Source organism: Pleurodeles waltl, chromosome 1_2, assembly GCF_031143425.1.
Source record: "Pleurodeles waltl isolate 20211129_DDA chromosome 1_2, aPleWal1.hap1.20221129, whole genome shotgun sequence".
Classification (NCBI taxonomy): Eukaryota; Metazoa; Chordata; class Amphibia; order Caudata; family Salamandridae; genus Pleurodeles; species Pleurodeles waltl.
Genome location: NC_090437.1, coordinates 337538192 through 337560247, shown reverse-complemented (window position 1 = coordinate 337560247; position 22056 = coordinate 337538192). Strand labels below are relative to the sequence as shown.

Sequence of the window (22056 nt, the reverse complement as noted above, 5' to 3'; positions counted from 1 at the left end):
GGCACGCCTCCCTGACTACTAATTTTACCACCTTGTTTAGGTGCCAAATGGATCCTAGGGGGTGGTGGTTGGCATCTTCTCTTGAGATAGCCAGATCCTGGTCCACTCATTAGGTCTGAGAATTGACAGACATAGCAGGGCCATATCTGCTATTGCAGATATGCCCGCACATGTAATATAATACATCCTGCCTCAGGGCTGGAAGGCCTGCTGTAGGGGCGACGTACATTTACTGCATGCAGTGTTGAGACATGGCACTACAGGCTGTGTGCCATGTCATGTTTTTACTTTTAGCTACACCCAGACACACAGCCTGTAACGGCAGTCTGCATGTGCTGGGTGAGGGGTCCCTGAGGGTGGCAAAATACATGCGTCAGCCATCGGGGACTCTTTCTGGTACCCATGCTCTAGGTACCAGGGAGTACCATTTATAAGGAACTTACTGGGATGCCAAAAGTTTGGCCGACTGGGTAACAATTGCACAGTTTTAGGGAAAGTGATCTGACACTGGGGACCTGGTTAGCAGGAACCCAGTGCACTTTCAATAACACTGCATCAAATAGCAGGGAAAAAGTGGGGGTGACCATGTCAAAAAGGGGGACTTTCCTACAGATGGTCACAAGTTTGCTGGTTAAAGAAAGAAACAGTGTCAAACAGAGCCTTTACACTGTGTATGGCTGAATCCTTTTTGATGGTACCAAGTAGGATTTGGTCCAGTTTCACAGATTATCTAAGATCAGCTAGACCCCTTACTGAGTCAGATAAGCATCCAGGTAAGTATAAGAGAAATACCACCCTAAGGGTTAAGGTTATGGTGAAGACTCAAAGAACAGCAGGAAAACCAAAACGCAGTGTTGTGTTTTGGTTGTGCTGGTTTCTGGGGGTAAAATAAAGGGAGTTCCCTTTAGATGTGACTCTATGAAAGATGCAGATGCTGGAAAACTGCAGTTACAGTTAAGTAACATATTTTCTTCTCTAATATTGGATCTTGCATAGATTCACATACTTGAGCCAGAATACACACTGTATTTGTATGTATCTTGGAGTATTAGCACAAATATCGGATGATGGGTACATTATAGTCATATACAATTTAATATATATATAATACACACACATATCATACATTACAATTTGTAAAAACACAAACACATGGACCCAAGAAAGACTCCCCTTATTCAGGTAAGTGGTGGATTAAACCTGTCCAACTGCTGCATCACTGCCCTGTGGCAAGTCCAGATAATAATCCTGCATGAATTATATGCAAAGTTTTACAAGTCGCAGCACGACTAAGAGACACTTTCACAAACAAAGTAGTTGAGGTGGAAACTACACTAGTTGAGCGCACCCTTGTTTTCTCTGTGAGGGGCTTGCTAGTCTTTGATTGGCAGAACTCGATTGTATCTCAAATTCATTGAGCAATGGTGGTCATCGTGGCTGGAGCACCCTTACAAGTGTGTCCATCTGAGTCACACAGTTGGTCAGATCTCATGAGCTGCTTAGTGCGATGCAAGTAGGATTTTAGATATCATTTGATACATAGCACATGAATAGACCTCTCAGTTGGTGATGTTGGATTCTGTAAGAAAGTCTGAATATAGGATAATTGAGGCAAAATCCAAAGGAACCTTGGGATTCCATTTTTGAATTGGGTCTGTGAAGTACTAAATTGCCTGTGAGGCACAAGAAGGTTCTTGAGTTGGGAAAGCCTGCATCTCCACCTGGTCAGAGTGAGCTCTAGTAACAAGGCGACCTTTCATGAGAGAAATAGGAGCTCTGCTCTGAACTGGTTCACATGACCTCTTCATGAGTTGAAATAGAACCAAGTTCAGCTGCTCATCAAGAGAAGGAGCCCTTAATGGAGGAAAACTGTGAATTATTCTTTCATGAACTGTTTGATGATTCTGAAAGAGCAGAAAAGAGAAAATGTGATGAGCATCTATATCTTGATATTGCTGCAAGCAGTACCTTAATGGACATGTACCAACTGTGACTGAGCTAGCAAGAGGAGATAGGATAGATATTTGCCAGATTATGCGAATAGAGGATGTAGGTTTGATTTCTGGAGTTTCCATTATCATTTACATATCTTTACCGTGGCTTTCGCCTTGACTTGGAGAGAATACATCTATAGTCCTAAGGAATATGGAGATCTTTTAATTCATGGAATTTAGGAGTTGTGCGCATAAGAGGAGAGAGGTCGTGTCAGGTGAAGAACCTGGCCTTAGTTAATCATCAAAAGTTTACAGGATGTTGGTAGATGAATGTGGTTGTATTCTGATAGCAGGAAAAGCTCCATGAACCAATGCTTTGTGGGCTACCTGGAGGCTATCAAGATATGAGAACACCTTTTCGCTTCCCTCATGCTGAGAGCCTATCGTATTAAAGATATAGGGGAAAAGGGTAGGCATAGATCCTGGACCATCTGTCGAAAGGCATTCCCCAACCATCCTGGATGTGGATGCCAACTGACATAGAACTGACATTTGCAGTTTTCATTTTTTGCAGAGACCTAGAGTCAGGTTGCCCCCGAACAAGATCATAGTTAGCGCCAACTGATCAAACTCCCATTCATGGAGGCTGTTTTCATTACTGCTTAGCAAGTCTAAAATTTCTAGTGACAGGAACATGTTCGACTCAAAGAGTTATTCTGTATGTCGTTAGCTGGCTCCAGATTTCCTGATCTTCCTTGGACAGCGCCACTAATCAAGTGCTGCTTTGTTTATTCACATATTGCATGCTGGTGGTATTGTCCGTGCGAAATAACACCAACTATCCTGGTATCATTGCCAGGAATGCTTGTAGACTGAGTAGATGGGGCAGAGCTCCTGGCAATTGATATGTATGCTCTTCTGGAGCATAGGCCACTTTCCTTGAATTTGCAGGTTCGATAGATGACCAACACAGCTCTTTAGGGAGGCATCCTTACTCAATACAAAGTGAAGTATTTGAGGTAAGCACCTGAAGTCCTCTGACAGGTGGGAGGTCTGGGACCACCAGGCTAGCACTTCCATCATACCTGTGAGAAATTCACCAGGCCCTTCAACAAATATTTTGTTTTAATCTATTGTTTTTGCAGCTGTTCCTGGAAGGTTCTCATTTCAAGAGGGACCATATTGATTGCTGAGGACAAAGCTAATTGAACAGACGCACTGAAATATTTTTTTTTTCGTTCCAGAGCCAGTTCATAGAGCCTTTGTTGCTTGTCTTGGCATAGAAAGTCCTTGCCTTGGACATTATCTAGTGTTGCAGCAAAGGAACAGTATTTTCTTAGATGGAGGAGTTGAGGATCTTTGATTACTCACACGGAGAACTACTTTGTGAACCAACTTTAGGCAAGGTCTGTGGCCTTGGATGCTTGAAATGCCTTAGGTGCTTTTATCAACCAGTTGTCGAAGTAGGAGGAACACCTGATGACCATCCTTCCTGAAAAAAGCTTATTTGAAGCCAAATGTGAACTTTGATGCATGGGTGGGAATGCGGAAGTATGAATCCTGTAAATTTAGAGCTGTCATGTGGTGTCGGAAAGGGTGACCACGTAAAAGGATTGATTCTGGAAATACTTCCGTTTAATTTCCATAGGTCTATGATGGATCGCAACTCCTCTTTTAACGTGTCTGTGAGGAAAAAACGAAAAGAATAACCTGTTACTTGCTCAGAATGTGGACCTCTCTCTATGAAACCTTTGCTTAGTACAGCTAGCACTCCCTTCTGAAGCAGATGGAGATGAGGTGGGCCCCCTCGTTTTGGTAGACTAGTGAGAAAAGTCTGGGTAAACTCAGTCTGTGTGATGAGATGCAGGATTTATTTGTCCAATGCTATTTTCTGCCATAGATTACAAAATGTTGGCATGGTTTCATCAACAGGATGGCATAAACAGCACCAGAACGCTGTCACTGAAGTGCTACTGAGAGGGTTGATAAGTCCGATACCTCTAGTATCCTCCTTGATACTGATAAGTGTCTCTTTCGCGGGCCCCTCAAAAAGGTGCTTCTTTCGGAATTGTAATGTGCCAAATGATCTTGCTGTGTCAGAGTCAGCCTTGACTGATTGCAAGGCGTTGTTGACAACCTTGCCAAACAGAACGTTGGCATGGTAATGAAAAAATATTAGATACATTTGCAACTCAGTTTCTAAATGTTGTGACCTTGAACCAACCTTGGCGTCTAAGGACCAATGACCCTGCCCGCTGTAGGAATCCTTTTGAAGCTATATCTATAGCGCAATCCATGCTGTTGCATGGAAAGTTTGGCCACCCCCTGCAGGATTTTGTTTTTGTATTTTGTCTTCCGGGAGAAATTTTATATATGTGGCAATGTCTGACCACAACTGGTGGTTATACCTGCCCCGTATTGCCAGTGAATTAATAGCCCGTGCAGTAGCCCCAGACATAATTGAGAATGTTTCTTTGCTCCTTAGGTGGGGTTAAGAGTGACAGGGTTTTCCATGATTGTAATTCCTCCTCGATATCAACTATTGGAATAGGTTTTACAACTCTTTCATTTAAAATCAAAGAAAAACAAACTGATTTCTTGTTTGCTATTGGAAGTTGGAAGCATTTGGCCCCTCGTTCTCAAATGGTATGGAAACCATCAAAAATTATCTGGATAGTGTGTATTTTGTTCTTGCTGACGATTACGTGCTTTCGTAGTCATTGGTACTTTCATCAAGATAGTCATAGAGGATGGAGTCAGACTAGGCCACCATAGACGTGGCTGCTGTAGACATGGTTGTCGTAGAGGATGGAGTCGTAGATGAGGCCGCCGTAGACGTGGCCAACTGTACACAGGGTCGTCTTAGACTAGGCCGTCAGACGTGGTTGTCGTAGATGCAACCATCTTAAATGTGACCATCATACTTCTGACCGTGCTCGACGAGGCCATCGCACACAACAGTCATAGATAAGGCCCTTTGTAGACGAGGCCCTTCGTAGACGAGGCTGTCATAGCTGACAATAATAGTCAACATGGTTGTAGTAGTCGACTTTGTCACATAAGTGTTGTTAACGATGATTTTGAAGGTGGTTTTGCCATAAAGGCCTTGTCAGGTTATGAGAACCTGCCTGATGTAATGTCAGAGTTGAAGAATGAGTAGAGGGTCTGCCTCTGAGGAAGTTGTTTCCAATTTTGTCTCTCTGCGAGAAGTGCCTATGAAGACTCATGGTAACTCTTTTATGGCTTTTCTACGCACCTTCTGGGGAGCCTTGGCATGACCTTTCCCTCCGACTTCTCCTGTAAGGTAAAGGAACCTTCCTGTCATCATAAGTGACCAATTGAAGTTACTGTAGTCCCAATAATAGCCTAATCTCAGAAAATGAGAGCTATTGAGGAAAATATTAGACATATTTGATAGCCTTTTCCTTGCTTTAAGCTACTATGACACATTAGTGCCAGGGTCAGAGAAATGAAAGGTGAAATATAATCTTGGATGATACAAAAAGTAGTAACAGCTGAAGAAACTGAGCAGAGCTCAGAGTGACTCCCTTCACATGACGTGCAGTAGAAAATCCTAGGGACTTAGCCTCTGTTGCAAGTGTTCAAGACGATGCTGTCGCCTGACTGGTTATAGTTCAAATTTGGTCTTTTTAAAAAAAGTACACAGGTTATTAAACTGACTTTTTCATTGCCATTATAGCCGATGGTAGTGACATATACTGCTTTATCATGGTACTGTGGGACTCCCATTTCGACTGGAAACGATTCAAGCATGTGAATCTATGAAATATCCAATACTGGGGAACTGGACTGACTGCTACTAAAAGGAGCATCATTCCCAAATCCTGGAGAATTTCCTATGGTGCAGACAAGGGCAGAGATGAACTGAATGACTGCGGCAACTGAAAGTGTAAGGCATGGCCATTCTTCAACACTGGATGGGTTTATTCATCAGTGGTTAACAGAGATCAGTGATGGTAGAAGACACAGAAGGTTATCCACATTGGAGTGGGCCTGATGAGATTCAAGAAGGAAGACTGGTACCCAGAAAGTCATTGGTCCTTCCTAGCTTCTATTTGAACTGCCTTTTCTTCAACTGTTTACTGAAGAGGCATCATCGAGGCTTATAAAGCAAAAGGACAGATGTGCCTTGAAAGACCCGTAGAGCTCAGGAGTACAGCTTGGACGCCGCACAGCCATTTTATATTGCCAATCTTGTATTGCTGAAGGGCGTCATTGATTGACAGAATACATCAGGGTCTTCCTCATTAACAGCTTGATAACTTTTTTTTCCGTACAGCAAGCATGAGCACAAATTCCTCTGGAGTGTAGTCAATGGTCATGTGGGCGTAATAAAGCAGTCTTAACAGCAGGGCCCATATAACTGGGTGTGCTGGTATGAGCTTGCCTCACGCACAGACATTGGACTGGTATATTTAGTTAGAGGAAGTCGCTATCATCACCAAAGTCTGACCTGGGAGGTTCTTTGTAGGAAGTTGGCTCTGTATGTGCTATTTCAAAGTAAGGAATAGCATGCACAGAGTCCAAGGGTTCCCCTTAGAGGTAAAATAGTGGTAAAAAGAGATAATACTAATGCTCTATTTTGTGGTAGTGTGGTCGAGCAGTAGGCTTATCCAAGGAGTAGTGTTAAGCAGTTGTTGTACATACACATAGACAATAAATGAGGTACACACACTCAGAGACAAATCCAGCCAATAGGTTTTTATATAGAAAAATATATTTTCTTAGTTTATTTTAAGAACCACAGGTTCAAATTCTACATGTAATAGCTCATTTGAAAGGTATTGCAGGTAAGTACTTTAGGAACTTTAAATCATAAAAATTGCATGTATACTTTACAAGTTATTCACAAATAGCTGTTTTAAAAGTGGACACTTAGTGCAATTTTCACAGTTCCTAGGGGAGGTAAGTATTTGTTAGTTTTACCAGGTAAGTAAGACACTTACAGGGTTCAGTTCTTGGTCCAAGGTAGCCCACCGTTGGGGGTTCAGAGCAACCCCAAAGTCACCACACCAGCAGCTCAGGGCCGGTCAGGTGCAGAGTTCAAAGTGGTGCCCAAAACACATAGGCTAGAATGGAGAGAAGGGGGTGCCCCGGTTCCGGTCTGCTTGCAGGTAAGTACCCGCGTCTTCGGAGGGCAGACCAGGGGGGTTTTGTAGGGCACTGGGGGGGACACAAGCCCACACAGAAATTTCACCCTCAGCAGCGCGGGGGCGGCCGGGTGCAGTGTAGAAACAAGCGTCGGGTTTGTAATGGAAGTCAATGGGAGATCTAGGGATCTCTTCAGCGCTGCAGGCAGGCAAGGGGGGGGTTCCTCGGGGAAACCTCCACTTGGTCAAGGGAGAGGGACTCCTGGGGGTCACTCCTCCAGTGAAAGTCCGGTCCTTCAGGTCCTGGGGGCTGCGGGTGCAGGGTCTCTCCCAGGTGTCGGGACTTAGGATTCAAAGAGTCGCGGTCAGGGGAAGCCTCGGGATTCCCTCTGCAGGCGGCGCTGTGGGGGCTCAGGGGGGACAGGTTTTTGTACTCACAGTCTTAGAGTAGTCCTGGGGTCCCTCCTGAGGTGTTGGATCGCCACCAGCCGAGTCGGGGTCGCCGGGTGCAGTGTTGCAAGTCTCACGCTTCTTGCGGGGAGCTTGCAGGGTTCTTTAAAGCTGCTGGAAACAAAGTTGCAGCTTTTCTTGGAGCAGGTCCGCTGTCCTCGGGAGTTTCTTGTCTTTTCGAAGCAGGGGCAGTCCTCAGAGGATGTCGAGGTCGCTGGTCCCTTTGGAAGGCGTCGCTGGAGCAGGATCTTTGGAAGGCAGGAGACAGGCCGGTGAGTTTCTGGAGCCAAGGCAGTTGTCGTCTTCTGGTCTTCCTCTGCAGGGGTTTTCAGCTAGGCAGTCCTTCTTGTAGTTGCAGGAATCTAATTTTCTAGGGTTCAGGGTAGCCCTTAAATACTAAATTTAAGGGCGTGTTTAGGTCTGGGGGGTTAGTAGCCAATGGCTACTAGCCCTGAGGGTGGGTACACCCTCTTTGTGCCTCCTCCCAAAGGGAGGGGGTCACAATCCTAACCCTATTGGGGGAATCCTCCATCTGCAAGATGGAGGATTTCTAAAAGTTAGAGTCACCTCAGCTCAGGACACCTTAGGGGCTGTCCTGACTGGCCAGTGACTCCTCCTTGTTATTCTCATTATTTTCTCCGGCCTTGCCGCCAAAAGTGGGGGCCGGGCCGGAGGGGGCGGGCAACTCCACTAGCTGGAGTGTCCTGCTGGGTTGGCACAAAGGAGGTGAGCCTTTGAGGCTCACCGCCAGGTGTGACAATTCCTGCCTGGGGGAGGTGTTAGCATCTCCACCCAGTGCAGGCTTTGTTACTGGCCTCAGAGTGACAAAGGCACTCTCCCCATGGGGCCAGCAACATGTCTCGGTTTGTGGCAGGCTGCTAAAACTAGTCAGCCTACACAGATAGTCGGTTAAGTTTCAGGGGGCACCTCTAAGGTGCCCTCTGGGGTGTATTTTACAATAAAATGTACACTGGCATCAGTGTGCATTTATTGTGCTGAGAAGTTTGATACCAAACTTCCCAGTTTTCAGTGTAGCCATTATGGTGCGGGGGAGTTCGTGTTTGACAAACTCCCAGACCATATACTCTTATGGCTACCCTGCACTTACAATGTCTAAGGTTTTGGTTAGACACTGTAGGGGTACCATGCTCATGCACTGGTACCCTCACCTATGGTATAGTGCACCCTGCCTTAGGGCTGTAAGGCCTGCTAGAGGGGTGTCTTACCTATACTGCATAGGCAGTGAGAGGCTGGCATGGCACCCTGAGGGGAGTGCCATGTCGACTTACTCGTTTTGTTCTCACTAGCACACACAAGCTGGCAAGCAGTGTGTCTGTGCTGAGTGAGAGGTCTCCAGGGTGGCATAAGACATGCTGCAGCCCTTAGAGACCTTCCTTGGCATCAGGGCCCTTGGTACTAGAAGTACCAGTTACAAGGGACTTATCTGGATGCCAGGGTCTGCCAATTGTGGATACAAAAGTACAGGTTAGGGAAAGAACACAGGTGCTGGGGCCTGGTTAGCAGGCCTCAGCACACTTTCAATTGTAAACATAGCATCAGCAAAGGCAAAAAGTCAGGGGGCAACCATGCCAAGGAGGCATTTCCTTACATTCTTTAACTCAAAAAATAGACCGGTTGGGAGGCTAGGTACTTGGTGTATAACATATTTCGAATGGCACCTCTAAGAAAGTAGTCTTCCAAATTTCTTGAGCCTTCACCTAAAACTGTTCTTTAATGGTTGAGTTGTTGCAGCCAACATATAACAGATGACTTAAATCTCCAGTGGGATGCCAGGGTCTCAAGATACAGCATTGTCAAAGGCTCAGACATTATAGTACGACAGCACCTGTTTAGATGAAGGTCCTCAAGGTAATCAGTACTGGTTACAATGCCCAGCTCTTCCAACTGAATTCTCACCCGAGGATGATGCCTGGTAAGGAAAATGTCACTTACCCAGTGTACATCTGTTCGTGGCATTAGTCGCTGCAGATTCACATGCTGTGCATAGTCCGCCGCCTGGTGTTGGGTCGGAGTGTTACAAGTTGTTTTTCTTCGAAGAAGTCTTTTCGAGTCACGAGACCGAGGGACTCCTCCTCTTTGTTTCCATTGCGCATGGGCGTCGACTCCATCTTCGATTGTTTTCCCCGCAGAGGGTGAGGTAGGAGTTGTGTATGTTAGTAATAGTGCCCATGCAATGGAATGAATAAGTATGTACAGAATAAAGGTTAAGGTAATATATTTACAAATGTTGAATACTACTTCCAAACGGCTACAGGCTCCCGGGGAGGCGGGTGGGCGCATGTGAATCTGCAGCGACTAATGCCACGAACAGATGTACACTGGGTAAGTGACATTTTCCGTTCGGTGGCATGTGTAGCTGCAGATACACATGCTGTGCATAGACTAGTAAGCAGTTATCTCCCCAAAAGCGGTGGTTCAGCCTGTAGGAGTGGAAGTAGTTTGAAATAAAGTTCTTAGTACAGCTTGACCTACTGTGGCTTGTTGTGCAGATAGCACGTCTACACAGTAGTGCTTAGTAAATGTGTGAGGCGTAGACCATGTTGCTGCCTTACATATTTCGTTCATTGGAATATTTCCTAAGAAGGCCATGGTAGCGCCTTTCTTTCTGGTTGAGTGTGCCTTTGGTGTAATGGGCAGCTCTCTTTTTGCTTTAAGGTAGCAGGTTTGGATGCACTTAACTATCTATCTGGCTATACCTTGTTTTGATATTGGGTTTCCTGTATGAGGTTTTTGGAATGCAATAAATAGTTGTTTTGTTTTCCTAATTAGTTTTGTTCTGTCAATGTAGTACATTAGTGCTCTTTTAATGTCTAATGTATGTAGCGCCCTTTCAGCTATTGAGTCTGGCTGTGGAAAGAACACTGGTAGTTCTACTGTTTGATTTAAGTGGAACGGTGAGATTACTTTTGGTAGAAAGTTTGGATTGGTTCTTAGAACTACCTTATTTTTGTGTATTTGAATAAATGGTTCTTGTATAGTAAACGCCTGAATTTCACTTACTCTTCTTAGAGATGTAATGGCAATGAGAAATGCAACCTTCCACGTTAGGTATTGTATTTCGCAAGAATGCATGGGTTCGAAAGGTGGACCCATGAGTCTTGTTAAGACAATGTTGAGGTTCCATGAAGGAACAGGTGGTGTTCTTGGTGGTATAATTCTCTTTAGGCCTTCCATAAACGCTTTAATGACAGGAATTCTAAACAGTGAGGTTGAATGGGTAATCTGTAGGTATGCAGATATTGCTGCGAGATGTATCTTTATGGAAGAGAAGGCCAGATTTGATTTCTGCAAATGTAGTAAGTATCCTACTACGTCCTTTGGAGATGCATGTAACGGTTGAACTTGATTATTATGGCAGTAGCAAACAAATCTTTTCCATTTACTTGCATAGCAGTGTCTAGTGGATGGCCTTCTAGCTTGTTTTATGACCTCCATACATTCTTGTGTGAGGTTTAAGTGTCCAAACTCTAGGATTTCAGGAGCCAGATTGCTAGATTCAGCGATGCTGGGTTTGGATGCCTGATCTGTTGTTTGTGCTGTGTTAACAGATCTGGTCTGTTGGGTAGTTTGATATGAGGCACTACTGACAGGTCTAGTAGTGTCGTATACCAAGGTTGTCTTGCCCATGTAGGTGCTATTAGTATGAGTTTGAGTTTGTTTTGACTCAATCTGTTTACTAGATATGGAAGGAGAGGGAGAGGGGGAAAAGTGTACGCAAATATCCCTGACCAATTCATCCATAGAGCATTGCCTTGAGACTTCCGGTGTGGGAACCTGGATGCGAAGCTTTGGCATTTTGCGTTCTCTTTTGTTGCAAATAGGTCTATTTGAGGTGTTCCCCAAATTTGGAAATAAGTGTTTAGAATTTGGGGGTGAATCTCCCATTCGTGTACCTGTTGATGATCGAGAGATTGTCTGCTAGTTGATTCTGGATCCCTGGAATAAACTGTGCTATTAGGCGAATGTGGTTGTGAATCGCCCACTGCCATATCTTTTGTGTTAGGAGACACAACTGTGTTGAGTGTGTTCCCCCCTGTTTGTTTAGATAATACATTGTTGTCTGTTTTGACAAGAATGTATTTGTGGATTATGATGGGTTGAAATGTTTTCAACGCTAGGAATACTGCTAACAATTCGAGGTGATTTATATGAAGCTTTCTTTGATGTACGTCCCATTGTCCTTGGATGCTGTGTTGATTGAGGTGTGCTCCCCACCCTGTCATGGAAGCATCTGTTGTTATCACGTATTGTGGCACTGGGTCTTGGAAAGGCCGCCCTTTGTTTAAATTTATACTGTTCCACCATAGAAGCGAGATGTATGTTTGGCGGTCTATCAACACCAGATCTAGAAGGTGACCCTGTGCATGTGACCATTGTGATGCTAGGCACTGTTGTAAGGGCCTCATGTGCAGTCTTGCGTTTGGGACAATGGCTACGCATGAGGACATCATGCCTAGGAGTTTTAACACCATCTTTGCATGTATCTTTTGTGTCGGATACATGGCCTGTAAAACTTTGTAAAAATTTTGAACCCTTTGTGGACTTGGAGTGGCTATCCCTTTTGTTGTGTTGATTGTCGCTCCAAAGTATTGCTGTGTTTGGCACGGCAGAATGTGTGATTTTGTATAGTTGATGGAGAAACCCAGTTTGTAGAGGGTTTGTATGACAATCTGTGTGTTGAGAACACCTTGTTAGGGAGGTGGTCTTGATTAGCCAATCGTCTAAGTAGGGGAACACGTGTATTTGCTGTCTTCTGATATGTGCAGCTACTACTGCTAGGCATTTTGTAAAGACTCTTGGTGCGGTTGTTATACCGAACGGCAACACTTTGAATTGGTAATGTATTCCCTTGAATACGAACCTTGGGTATTTCCTGTGTGAGGGATGTATCGGTATGTGGAAATACGCGTCTTTTAGATCTAAGGTTGTCATGTAGTCTTGTTGTTTCATCAGTGGTAATACGTCTTGTAGCGTGACCATGTGAAAGTGTTCCGATTTGATGTAGGTGTTTAGTGTTCTGAGATCTAAGATTGGTCTCAGTGTCTTGTCTTTTTTTGGTATTAGAAAGTACAGTGAGTAAACTCCTGTGTTCCTTTGTGTAGCTGGTACGAATTCTATTGCGTCCTTTTGCAGTAATGCTTGAACTTCCAGTTCTAGAAGGTCTAAATGCTGTTTTGACATATTCTGTGTTTTTGGTGGGACATTTGGAGGGAGTTGGAGAAATTCTATGCAATAACCATGTCGGATAATTGCTAAGACCCAAGTGTCTGTTGTTATCTCCTCCCAAGATTTGTAGAACTGACTTAGTCTTCCCCCCACTGGTGTTGTGTGAAGGGGTTGAGTGACTTGTAAGTCACTGTTTTGTCTGAGGGGTCTTTGAACTTTGAAATTTTCCCCGGTTTCTAGGGAATTGTCCCCCTCTGTATTGGCCCCGAAAGCCTCCCCTTTGGTACTGTCCCTGATAGGTAGACGGTGTTGTTTGTGAGGTACTGGCTTGTGTGGCTTGACCTCGAAACCCCCCTCTGAAGGTTGTTTTACGAAAGGTCCCGAAAGTGCCTCTGCCCTGCGGGGAATAGAGTGCGCCCATGGCTTTGGCTGTGTCCGTGTCTTTTTTACATTTCTCAATTGCCGTGTCAACTTCGGGTCCAAACAATTGTTGTTCATTGAACGGCATATTGAGCACTGCCTGTTGTATCTCAGGCTTGAAGCCGGATGTGCGCAACCATGCATGCCTCCTTATGGTTACCGCGGTATTGATTGTTCTTGCAGCTGTATCCGCTGCATCCATAGAGGAACGTATTTGGTTGTTGGAGATATTTTGTCCCTCCTCAACCACTTGTTTTGCCCGTTTCTGGAGTTCTTTGGGTAGATGCTCGATGAGATGCTGCATCACGTCCCAATGGGCTCTGTCATAACGCGCTAGGAGCGCCTGCGAGTTAGCGATGCGCCACTGGTTTGCAGCTTGTACTGCAACCCTTTTGCCAGCTGTGTCGAACTTGCGGCTCTCTTTGTCCGGTGGTGGTGCGTCGCCTGATGTGTGCGAGGTGGCCCTTTTACGAACTGCTCCTACTACAACTGAATCTGGTGGCAGTTGTGATGTGATAAAAGCAGGGTCCGTGGGTGGTGCTTTATATTTCTTCTCTACCCTTGGAGTTATCGCTCTGCTTTTGACAGGTTCTTTAAAGATCTGTTTTGCGTGCCTTAGCATTCCTGGGAGCATAGGAAGGCTTTGATAATTGCTATGGGTGGAGGAGAGGGTGTTGAAAAGGAAGTCATCCTCGACAGGCTCTGAGTGTAACAACACGTTAAGGAACTGTGCGGCCCTAGCTACCACCTGTGCATACGCTGTACTGTCCTCAGGTGGTGAGGGCTTGGTAGGGTACACCTCAGGGCTATTGTCTGATACTGGGGCGTCAGAGATCCCACGCATCTTGGTCATCTTGGCTCATGGTGGTATGAGCCGGTGAATGTGACGGAGTCTGTGCCGGTGATGTATCAGTTATTTGTGGTGGAGAGGGTGGTGGAGTTACCTTCTTTACCACTTTTGCTTGTGGTGTCTTTTCATGAGTTTGGAAATCAAGTTTCCTTTTTCTCCTGATTGGGGGAAGATTGCTGATCTTCCCTGTACCACTTTGTATGAAGATCCGTTTTTGGGTATGGTCTACATCTGTGGTTTGTAACTCTTCTTCAAACCTATGTTTGCGCATTTGGGAGGACAGTGATTGTTCCTCTGAGTACGAACTGGCTGTTGGTTCGGTTGCTGGGCGTTTTGGCACCGAAACTGTCTCTTTGGTTGTTTTCGGCTCCGAGGAGAATTTTCTCTTTTTCGGTGTCGAACTTTCTCGTCGTCGACCATCCTCGGTGCCGCTGTCTCTGGGCCGAGCAGCCTGGGTTCCGCTGTCTCGTACAGACTTTTTTCAGCAGCACTTTCTCAGTCCCGAGAGTGCTGCGTGCCTGTGTCTCGACTCGAGTCGAGTCGGACGACCTCGGCACCAGTTCGGCCTTTTTCAGTGCCGATGGACGGTCACCTACTTTATGGGTTGTGCCATGGCCTGCCGGCAGTGGCGTCCCCTGGGCCTTGTCTGTTTTTCCGTGTGGTGCTTGCTTCGACGTTTTACTCACGGTTTCCTCGACGTCGAATTCTTCCGAGTCCGTTTCATGGATGGAGAAGGCTTCTTCTTCTCCCTGTTCCTCGAACCCTCGTCGTTCTGTCGGCGTGGACGCCATCTGCAATCTTCTGGCTCTTCGGTCACGGAGCGTTTTCCTCGACCGAAACGCTCGACAGGCCTCACACGTCTCTTCCTTGTGCTCGGGCGACAGGCACAAGTTACAGACCAAATGTTGGTCTGAATATGGATATTTATTGTGGCATTTAGGACAGAATCGGAACGGGGTCCGTTCCATCAGCCTCGATGTTACACGCGGTCGGGCCGACCAGGCCCCGACGGGGGATCGAAATGACCCCGAAGGGCTTCTGGAGCTCTTCACGATTCGGTGTCGATTCTATCTAACCCGATACCGAGTGAAACAATACCGACGTAGTTTTCCGAAGTTCTGACTATTTTTTCCGTCCCGAAACACGGAGCGAAAAGGAACACGTCCGAACCCGATGGCGGAAAAAAAAACAATCGAAGATGGAGTCGACGCCCATGCGCAATGGAAACAAAGAGGAGGAGTCCCTCGGTCTCGTGACTCGAAAAGACTTCTTCGAAGAAAAACAGCTTGTAACACTCCGACCCAACACCAGCTGGCGGACTATGCACAGCATGTGTATCTGCAGCTACACATGCCACCGAACATAGATAATCAGACAAAAAGTAGAACTCAGAGCAAAGCCAGCTCTTATCCCAGCTATTACTGGTATGATTGATCACAAAAGTCATCCTATTGCAATTTATGACAATACTTTTGGGAGGGGCGAAATGGCAGTGGGAGGGGAGAAATGCCGGTGGAAGGAAACAAAGCCAGGGGAAAGTCCAAATGGGACTGGGTTTCAATACTGACTGCCAATAGCAGAAGAAGCTCCCGCAAGCCCTATTTGTGAATTAGTGAGTCCAGTGAATTGTAGCATGACAAACTACATGGAGGGACATACTTCTTTGTGTGGTACACAGTGCTTTGTCAGCCTCCCAATAGGACTGATGCAGTGGGGTGTCAATAGAGGCTAACAGTAGGGCAGGGTCATTCAGTACTCCTAGTACTTTTTTGTGCTCCAGAGAGGTACCAACAGAGTGGCCCTTATTTCCCACCTGCACAGGACTGTATCTGAGTTCAGCCCTTTGGAGAAAGAGGAGTCAAATGTATGTTGCGTTACCTCAGCAGGTTTGGATAGGACTGAGTCTGAACACAGGTGAAACTGGGACAGACTTCTTGGGGCAGGTCCCTGGTCCCCCAGAGTATTCTGGTCCTGTACCAAGACAGGAAGAGTGGCAAAGCCTCTTATTGCAATGGGCCTACTATCCCCATAACATGAAGACGGACTAGAGCAACCAGTGAATGCAGAGACATCATGGAGATCTGTGCCCAGACAAGAGGCTGTGCTATCCTCAAGAGTAAAACAAAGCCTCCGAAGCATGAGAAGATTGTTTGCAAAGGCCACTTCCCTAGATGAGGGCAAGAAAATCTGGTTAGAACAATCCAATTCTTACAGGGGAGAGTCTTGTGAACAGACACTTTCACAAGACTCTGGTTACACTCTTGTATTCCGGATTGCCAGTGATGGCGAAGGATCCTGGTTCAGAGGAAGTCTTGCTGCCTTACTGGCAGAAAAGCAGACTCCGTCTCAGCTAGTGCCATGCCGCCCACCCCCCACCAATGAGAACAGAGCATGCAAGTCTGAAACCTCCTGAGTGACTGCAATTATGGTAGCACAAAAATTGCAAATGTGGTACATCGAGGTTGTGTATGTCAGCTGCTGAAAATGGCTGAGGGCACTATGTATGGCCTGAAGGCAAAGTACTGCATCACAATAAAACAGAGCTAAGGGACGAAGAGGTAGAAGGGGGAAAATAGGAATGAAAGATCCAAACAGAAGAAAGTTAAGAATTCACTCAGTGGAAGAAAGGAGGTTGTGATCCGCACCGCTCGGGGGAGTGACTTGCAATAGTGCACACTCTGGCAGAGATGGGTGTGTTCCATGTACGATGCACATCTGGTCTCACAACTGATGCAAACCTCTGATGTGACAGCTACAGTAGTTGTTTCTGGACTGTGAAGATGACTGGCTACCCATAGGTTAAGAATAAAAAAGCCATTGGCAGGAGTATTGCTGGGTAAATCAGGGGTGTCCAAATAGGTCTGGAGAGCTGAATTTATGTGAGATTTTGAGGATATCAACAAATGATTAAACAATATACAGTGAATTACACATGGATCGAGCAGTCACTGGACTTATTCTATTTCATGAAACCTGAAAGTGCAATCTGGATTTTCAGCAGAGTTACAAACGGTGTTAAAAACCTGAGCAACTATATCTACTAAAAATATACAAAGCAACGTGTCTGCATAAAGAACAGGTTTTGAAGAGTTAGAACAAATAATGAATGGCATTTTGCTGACAGTACCTCCTTGAGGGGGTTATTGTGATAGGTTCAGGTCGACTTTTCAGTGAAGTCCGGACATCCAAATCTGTTGAAATAAAATTACATTTGTTATTAACCAAATAAGATCAACTAATGTCACAGTAATCTATTGGATTATTGTAGGAAACTGGACTATGTGGGGTGGTTGTGGGACGTCACCATGTAACAATGTCACAGTCTCTATCAAGTCCCGTTAAGGTCTTTGCCAAAAGCCTCAGGTCAGCCCTGGGTAGCTGTGGCACTTAACAGTCAGGCTTAGTCAAAGGAGCAAGTGTAAAGCATTTAAAAGTACAAAAATTTGATACCAATTTTTAAAATGGTGTTTATTTTTAGCTTAAATTAGACACCAAAACAGTAAACATTTCAAGGAGAACAGGAGATATGACTTTAATTTTAATTTAACTTTAATTTTAATCTAGAGCAGATATGCCCCTCTATGTCTTTGTCGATTCTTAGTCTTGTAAGTGAACAAGGAAGACATTTTAATTACATGTGCGGGACACTGGTCAATAAGAGTTCCCCAGCTACATGATGGGTTCAGTGAAAATAGAAGTGTTTGGTATCAAACATCACTTATTAATAAACACTCACTGATTCCAGTAATTGATTTATCAATACATGCACCCAGAGGGCACCTTAGATGTGTACCCGGAAAACCTACTAACTGCTGGTGAGCTCAATGATTAGTTCAAACCAGTCAGCAACCAAAAGATGAAAATCTGACTCCCAAGGGTGAGAAGTCTTTGCTCTCCCTCGAGGTCACAAACAAGGCCTTGTCTGAGAAAGGTGTTTACACACCCCTTCCAACAGAATGACCTGCAAATCTGGATTCCAAGGCAGGAAGCTTCAAAGAAGCCCACCGCCTTTGGTATGCAGAACTGGTCTTTCTAAGCGGAAGATGCAGACACCCCTGCCCCATAGCCCATCTGGCCCCTGGACAGGTGGTAAAATTAGCTATGCAGGAGACGTGTGGCATTTCAAGGCTGGATGCACCCATAGGGTGACCAGCCTGAAATGAATACAGCCTCAGGAAGAACATTTGTTACTTACCTGTAACTGTAGCTCTCCAGTATTGGAATCTTTCAATACGCAAATAGTGTTGAAATATATTAACAAAAGGGCCCTATGCCTCTTCAATTTAACAGACTATCAGTCATTTTTAGGAAAAGGACCAAACTTGAGCATCCACCAGACGACACCACCCACTAGAATAATCCTGAGAAGCTCCAGCACAAGTGCGTTAAAGAGAGGAAAAGAGAGAGAGAGAGAGATGAAGGTGAAAGTGAGCTTCTCCGGGGAGGTGGGTGGGTCGCATGTGAATCTATGAAAGATTGCAATACTGGAGAACTACAGTTACAGGTAAGTAACTAATTTTCTTACTCCAGTATTGGAACTTGCATAGATTCACATGATTGAATCAGAGTAGTGAGCAGTACTTATGCACATTGTACCCATGTATGTCACAAAACACCAGCATATATAAAACATATATGTGTGTGTATATATATATATATATATATATATATATATATATATATATATATATACACACACACACATATATATACACACACACATATATACACACATACATATACACACACACACATATATACACACATACATATATATATATATATATAGGAATACTTCAAACAAAATACCGTATGTCAATCCCATCTTTACTTCTCTTCACTTTTCTCTATTTCACTTTCTTTTTTTTTTTTCTTTTTTTTTTTATAAAACATGAAAAGCCTTGAATCTGTAACCGAACATAAGAGACAAACAATGCGCATACCTGATCTAGGATGGAGGGATGAAAGATGGCTCACCTTCACCTGAAGAGGTTCCTGAGGACTGCTTGGCCCACTGCTACCTCTCTGAGATAGTGATTCCAAGCAGTAATGTCTTGTAAATGTATGGCAGCTCTTCCATGTTGCTGCTCTGCAAATGTCTTGCAGGGAAACCCCGCAAACAGCGCTGCTGAGGAAGAAACTGCACGCGTAGAATGAGCGTGTACTGATGAATGCAGAGGTTTATCCGCTGCTTGATGGCAGAAACAAATGGCTGAGACGATCCATCTGGATACACTCTGCTTGGAGAGTGGTTGGTCTCGTCTGGGTGCACTGTAAGCTACGAACAATTGATTAGAGTGGCAAAAGGACTTAGCTCTGTCCAAGTAGAATTTAACACATCTCTTAACGTCTAAGGAGTTTAATGCTCTTTCCGCAGGAGTAGGAGGATGTGGAAAAAAGGTTTTGAAAACTAAGGGCTCGTTGATGTGGAAGTCCGAAGGGACCTTCGGGATGAAACGCGGGTTTGTGCGCAGGAGTGGTCTGTCTTGTTTTATCTGTAAGAATGGCTCTTGTATGGAGCGGGCCTGTACCTCACTGACACGACCAGTAAAGCAACCTTCCAAGAAAGGAATTTCAGAGAAGCTCGATGAATCGGTTCAAACGGATGCTTCATCAAATGTGCTAAAACAATATTCAGGTTCCACGAGGGAGGATGAGGTCTGAATGGAGTAAAGACCCTGAAAAGTCCTTTAAAAAACAGTTTGATTAAACGAGAGGAATACAGCGAGGGTGAAGAGTCTGAGCACATGTATGATACTATTGCCGCCAGATGTAGCATTTTAGAGGAATGTGCAAGGCCTACTGCACTAAGTGCAATAAATACAGCAATATTTGCTCCGGCGGTGAGGATAGTGGATCAATTTTACGCTGAGGACACCAGAAACAAAATTGTGTCCATTTGCAAGAGTAAGCCTTATTAGTGCTATCCGCTCTAGCTCTTGACAAAATGTCCCTACATTCCTGTGGGATATTCAGATGTGCAAACTCCCTTTGCCCAGGAGCCATGCTGACAATCGCATCGACTGAGGATCCTGAGTTGCTCCTGTAGCAGTCGCATTTTTAGTCTGCAGAGAGGAACCAGAGGTTTGCATGATCACATCATGCCCAACAGGGATTTGAACAGGCGAACAGAAACGCAGCTTCTTCCCTGTATTGACTTTGCTAGTGTCAGTAACTTTTGTTGCCTCTCTACTGTGGGACACGCCATGGTGGATTGCGTGCCCAGGTTTGCCCCTAAAAAGGTGATACTGCGTGCTGGCAGAGGTTTGGACTTCTCCCAGTTGATGGTGAGGCCTAAACTGCTTAGCAAGGAAACACACCACCTTGTTGATCTGCGCGCTCCTGCGTAGGTGCTTGCTTTTATCAGAAAATCGTCGAGATATGGAAATATTTGGTGTTTCCTCCTCCTGAGGAAGGCTGCAATTGGCGCTAGGCATTTGGTGAATATCCTGAGAGCTGATTTTAGGCCAAAAGGGAGGACACGAAATTGAAAATGGATCCGGCTACCAGGAATCTCACATATTGATTGTGGGTAGGATGGATGGGAATGTGGAAATATGCATCTTTTAGGTCTAGTGTAGAAATGAAATCTCCCTGGTTCAGACGCAGGAGGACATCCTGGAGGCTTATGCGGAACGACTGCTTTTTTATGTAGATGTTTAGTTCTCGTAGGTCGAGGATTGGCCTCCAATCTTTCCACTTCTTGCAAATGAGAAAGAACCTGGAATAAAACCCTCTTCCTCGCTGTGACCGAGGTACCTTCTTCTAAAGCTCCTTTGAGGAGCATCTTGTTGAGCTCCCTCTTGAGTTGTTCTGGGAACCTTGAAGGAGTCCTGCGAGGAGGATTGGAGGGAGGCAGTTGGATAAACTCCAAAGTGTGGCCCTGTTTCACTAATTGGAGGACCCACTTGTCTGATGTGATGACTTGCCATTGCTTGAGGAACAGGGATATCCTTCTGCCTAGAACCAGAGGAAGAGAGTTGGGTGTAGCCGGCGCCTCAGATGTATCAGGCTCTACGAGCCGAGTCTTTAGCAGGGCGATTTGAGCGTCCCCTATTGCCAGATCTACCATAAGCTGCTTGCGGTGGTTGCTTTTGTGGCTAATATTGACAGAACTGTTGAGATGAGGAAGGATAGGTTGAATATCTATACTGCTGATATCCTCCTCTATATGAAGGCTGTCCACGTCCTCTAGTCCCTAATGATCTTGCCGTATCAATGATAGATTGTAAAGCCTCGTCAATATGTTTACCAAATAATGCCTGGCCATTGAAAGGTAGGTCTAAAATCTTATTCTGTACCTCAGGCCGGAATGATGTGGCCTTTAGCCAATCTTGTCTCCTAAGTACAGCCGCACCTGCGAGCTGTCAAAATGCTGTTGTGGCTATGTCCATTGCACAGTCTATGAGTTCCATTGACGTGCGCTGACCTTCTTGCAACATCTTCTTTGCCTCTGATCTTCTGTCCTCCGGTCAATATGTGGGGCGATGTCTGCCAATAGCTGTCTGTCGAACCTGGCTAACACCTCTAGTGAGTTAGCAGCTCTTATCACTAGGCTAGCCATCGAGGAGAACCTCTTCCCAATGTTGTCTAGCCGTTTACCTTCTTTGTCTGGAGGTGCAGAAATCGGAGCAGACAGATTCTTGGACTTCCTCTGTGCCGCCTGAGCCACCACTGAGTCTGGATGAGGATGGAAGAATAGAAATCCTGGGGCATCGTCTGGTGCCTTGTATTTTTTGTCCAAACGAGGCAGCACTGCTGTGACAGTAGCAGGATTGTGCATCACTTTTAGGCCTTCGTCCCATAAGTAGCTGACCAGCGGAATAGAGCGCAGAGTTTTGAAACGGCTCTTGAAAATCATAAAGAAAACAATCTGTCTGTTTTGACGGCATTGGCAAAGCGAGAAACGCTTAGCTGCTCTTTCCAGGAGATTATGAAATCCTCCGATGTCGTCTGGGGGGGGGGGGGGGGGGGGGGGGGGGGCAGGGGGACTCCACCTTTGACTGGGAAGGAGAAGGAGGAGCCGGAATAATGTTTTCAACCCACTCGGAATGAGTGTCAAGGAGCTCCCCTTCTTCGTGATCACCTTCTGACATGTAAGTGA

The 22056-nt window shown here is 45.3% G+C and overlaps 1 protein-coding gene across 1 annotated transcript in view; it reads right to left on the bottom strand.

Annotated features, from left to right (window-relative positions):
* The window catches only part of HAUS6 (HAUS augmin like complex subunit 6), a 356865-nt gene that overhangs the window by 214824 nt on the left and 119985 nt on the right, over nucleotides 1-22056 (bottom strand). Inside the window, exon 12 of the mRNA XM_069239436.1 lies at nucleotides 17080-17143. Coding sequence (XP_069095537.1) covers nucleotides 17080-17143 — 64 coding nt within the window. The remainder of the gene's footprint in view (nucleotides 1-17079; nucleotides 17144-22056) is intronic.